The sequence below is a fragment of the Tupaia chinensis genome, unplaced genomic scaffold (genome assembly GCF_000334495.1).
Source record: "Tupaia chinensis unplaced genomic scaffold, TupChi_1.0 Scaffold142961_1, whole genome shotgun sequence".
Taxonomy (NCBI): domain Eukaryota; kingdom Metazoa; phylum Chordata; class Mammalia; order Scandentia; family Tupaiidae; genus Tupaia; species Tupaia belangeri.
Window position 1 is genome coordinate 1,062,972 of NW_006202806.1, and position 1,921 is coordinate 1,064,892.

The following is a 1,921-nucleotide window of genomic DNA, read 5'->3' on the forward strand; positions in this document are numbered from 1 at the left end:
TGGGGAGTCCCTCCCGGACGCCCGCCAGCTTGGACAAATGGCACTGCGAGTCCACGCTCAGCAGCGGTGAGGGCCCGGCGCCGCGACCCCCGCCTCCCGCCCCGACTGCCCTGAGCTCCCCTGCCAGGACAGCCACCGCCTCTCCCCACCTCTCCGTGCCCCTGCCCTGGTCCATCTACCCCATCCCGGCGGCCCATCCCGACTTCCCGGGCTCCAGCCACCTCCCTGGCATCCGCCTCTCTCCCCTCTTCATTCCCTGTCGCTAAACCTAAAGCGACGTCCCACGCCCTCTTCCCCCTCCCGTGGCCATCCTCGGGCTCTGGAGTAACACGTATTCTATTTTGGGTAATTGTTATCGTTTAAGGCGCGAACCATGTGGTTTTGTAAAAAATGCGACGCCTTCCACACCTCCGTTAAAAAAGAAACAGGCAAAACGCCCCAACTTCACCAAGATGCTCTGGGTTCTCTTTCCTCTCTCGCCTCTCTCAAGGAGGAATTTGCCTGAGTTTACCTTTTATTTCTCAGGTTTTTGCCTGTTCTGCAGCGCCTTTTTTGGATTTTCCCCCGATAAGTTTTGGATTTGGATTTGATTTCAGAGTTGAGACAGAGGCTGAATTTTGTTTCCTTTTTTGGTGGCACCGTCGTTAGTTGTGAGTTGCCCTTTAATTCTCCCCCACTCTAGTAACTCCTCTTTCCTCCAGACGTTTCCCTTTACTTACTCACAGATGCCTGGAAAGTTGTGTTTTATTCGGTCAGCACAGAAAGCTGTTAATGGATGGGAATAGATGGGGTTCGTGAGTAGAGAAAAAGGGAGCCAGCCACTGGGCCACCAGCCCCAGGAGGACTTCAGTTTCACTCCTTTTCTGACTGCCTGCTTGCCTCCCCCAGAGCCCCAGTTACTGCTTTAGCAGAAATCTGCCAACTTCCGATTTCTTGTAGCAAACCCCTTCCCTTCTGATCTTGATTCTTCTACTGCTGGTGTCAGCGCAGAGAAAGGGGATTTTCTACACACGCACACGCACACCTGAGAAACTCATTAAATTCCTTCGTGACAGTTATATGTCTTCTCTGGCACTATTTTTAAAGCTTTACTGGAAACGTTTCAAGTTCCAACAAAGTTGAAATAGTACAAAAAGCCACGAGAATCTGATGTTCCTTCATTTCTCTCTCTCTCTCTCTCTCTCTCTCTCTCTCTCTCTGTGTGTGTGTGTGTGTGTGTGTGTGTGTGTGTGTTATGAGAGATTAGTTCACTTGGTTAAGTTTCTTCCATAAATTTAATTGCATATGCACAAAAGTCTTTTTCTTTGATATTACCTGGAAATTCCCATTGCAGGGTTCGCCTTTGTTGATTAATTCACTGTGGAGGGAACTGGTTGGCAGCAGGAGGTCAACATTTAGGTTCTTTTCATTCTTTCAGGGTTGGTTGTTTACAACTAAAGATAAAATAAATTGGTAAAATGCCTTTCTTCAGTAACCAGGGGATCCAAATAAACTTTGGAGAAAATATCTTTTCTTTTCCCTTCTCAAAAGAAATGGAAATTTATGTAGGAATGCCAGCTTCAGCATGTCTCCTTAGCAACGTGAATCTTTTGCCCCTTTCTCTCAGTCTTTTGAAATAATAGTCCCCTGATTGCATAAAGACTTTCCAGATAGATTAGAGAAACCAGCTTCAACTCCCATTTGCTTTTCAGGCCAGTATCCTTTTCTCCTGGCGGGGAATGTAGGCGGTGGGGATGAAGCCCGCTCGAGTTTGTTGAGCAGTATGCTTTGTTTGCTAATCTTTCCTTAATTACCTCCATACCCATTTATTGCACTCTTTTCCCCTCTAGGCAAGGAAATAGGGAGGCACACAGGCTTAATGCAAATATAGTGGTAACTGTGGCAGGCCTGGTTTCTGATGCCTGCTCCCAACCTTTGATTC

The 1,921-nt window shown here is 47.6% G+C and overlaps 1 protein-coding gene across 1 annotated transcript in view; it reads left to right on the forward strand.

Annotated features, from left to right (window-relative positions):
* Positions 1-1,921, forward strand: part of TMEM47 (transmembrane protein 47) — a 35,635-nt gene that overhangs the window by 1,021 nt on the left and 32,693 nt on the right. The window contains exon 2 of the mRNA XM_014582231.2: positions 8-66. Within this exon, the coding sequence (XP_014437717.2) occupies positions 8-66 (59 nt within the window). The remainder of the gene's footprint in view (positions 1-7; positions 67-1,921) is intronic.